Source organism: Elaeis guineensis, chromosome 1 (assembly GCF_000442705.2).
Source record: "Elaeis guineensis isolate ETL-2024a chromosome 1, EG11, whole genome shotgun sequence".
Lineage (NCBI taxonomy): Eukaryota > Viridiplantae > Streptophyta > Magnoliopsida > Arecales > Arecaceae > Elaeis > Elaeis guineensis.
Window position 1 is genome coordinate 156,907,277 of NC_025993.2, and position 1,849 is coordinate 156,909,125.

Consider the following 1,849-nt stretch of genomic DNA (forward strand, 5'->3'; position numbering starts at 1 on the left):
ACCAAAGTCTCTAACAACATTCTAACTAATTACAACAAATCCAGCTCATTGCGTAACAACCTCTTCTCCCGCCATTGCATTCAGCTGCTTCAGCCAACCAGAACTCTTCAGTTAGTTAGAACTGTTAACCTCCGTCTTTCTCAAATCCATCGTTTTTGCCCAACATCTTTCTTTCATCCTTTTGCTTATCCGCACCGTCTTGATAATTCCGCTTGGACGTACCGTTTAATCCCTCAGTTCGTAACAATATTCCCGTCCCCAAGATTCCTTGTCCCCAAGGAAAAGAATGGGAAATGCAGCTGAAAATCATCAGCAAATTCCCACATCGCATCCACAGGAGAGGAACTCTGCCAATGAACAAGAAACTGAGTAGCTGCAGCATTCTTACGTTTCACCATACGGCGGTCAAGTATAGCCTGAGGAAGAACTGTAGACTGATGAGAGAGAGGTGGAAGTTCAGAGGATGCTACCACTGATGCATGAGCAGGTTTCGAAAGGGACACATGGAACACATTGTGGATAAGAGCATCAGATGGCAAATGAAGTTTGTAGGCAGTTTTACCAATGCATTCAATTATTTGATACGGCCCATAGTATTTCGCTTGAAATTTAGGAGACCCTCTCATCACTGATTGTTGAGCGTAAATGTTGCAACTTCAGAAAAACCATATCGCCAACAGCAAATGCATGATCTGTTCGATGCTTATCCACTTGCTACCTCATACGGTGCATAGCTCGTTGGAATAATGTTTTAACAAAGTAATAGCTGTTTCACGGCTCCTGAGCTGAAGATCAACAGCTTCGACATTAGAATCACCCGGCACATAAGGAATATGAATGGGAGGTGGGACACCATAAAGAGCCTCGAATGGAGTTGTCTGAATTGTAGAGTCACCCACTGCACACTGAAGATAGGTTTCAAGACACCTATTCACTACCTCACTTTGCCCATCTGTTTGTGGGTGATATGCTGTAGAATACTGGAGTCCCATCCCTTACATTGCAAATAGTTCTTTCCAAAAATTGCTAAAGAAGATAGGGTCTTGGTCAGAAGTTATGGTATTGGGCATTCCATGTAACTTAAACACACCCTCCATGAATACTTTGGTTATTGTTTGAGCAGTATAAGTGTTGGGTAGATGTCTGACCAAGACACCACCTCCTAAGATATTTTCGGTACTACGTGATGCAGCAGAAAGAAAGAAAAAATAAACAGAAAATAATCAAAATACGTGAAAAAAAAATTTTACAAGAAGAGATCTCACCCTCAATCCTTATACACCCAATTTCTCTCTCACAGAAAGTTCTTCCTCACAAAAGCTCTTTCTCTTAGAAGACCCTCCTGAATCCCTGAAGCGACCGCTGCCCGCTGTCCAGAAGCTCTGCTCCTTCTCTCTACAGTGTACGGCAGCTCTCTCTCTTCTTCGGGTTCCTGATCTTCACGCCGTACGAACAAGTCATGGGTTCTGTTTCCGTGAGAAACCAAGCCAAAATACCACCACCTCTTTGTTTCACGCGATCAGACCTTTTTAAAAGGGCTTAATCCCGTGTTAGATTAGGTTTAGAACTCCTAAACCAACCCAAATCAAGCCTCAAACCATTGGATCAAGATCGGAACATCCCAGAGCCATCCGATCGCGATCGGTCCATGGAATAGTACCGTGGACCGCGTGAAACACATGAAAAACACCCACGCGGTCCACGCATTGGGCCATGGACCACCCGGTCCACGGTGGACCGGGGTAGAGGCCCCAGGCGTGGCGCCTGGGCCTGGGCCATGCCTCGCTCGCCTGCCCGCGCCTGGGCAGCGCACCCGTGCCCGGGCCATGCCTTGCTCGCGCGCCCGTGC

At 46.3% G+C, this 1,849-nt stretch overlaps 1 protein-coding gene across 1 annotated transcript; it reads right to left on the reverse strand.

Annotated features, from left to right (window-relative positions):
- Window positions 1–233: 233 nt before the first annotated feature.
- On the reverse strand, window positions 234–992 carry LOC140856725 (uncharacterized). Its single transcript, XM_073254977.1, has 2 exons — window positions 757–992; window positions 234–654 (listed from the first exon to the last, which is right to left on the reverse strand). Exons 1-2 carry the CDS (start codon window positions 990–992, stop codon window positions 234–236), a joined length of 657 nt encoding a protein of 218 aa, XP_073111078.1.
- Between the last annotated feature and the right edge of the window lie 857 nt (window positions 993–1,849).

Bases quoted from the DNA above. Each gene is read 5' to 3' on its own strand.
- LOC140856725 (XM_073254977.1), bottom strand. From the start codon at position 992: ATGGGACTCCAGTATTCTACAGCATATCACCCACAAACAGATGGGCAA. The intron at 655-756 runs GTTAAAACATTA...GTTTTTCTGAAG, and splicing joins CGTGAAACAGCTATTACTTT to TTGCAACATTTACGCTCAAC.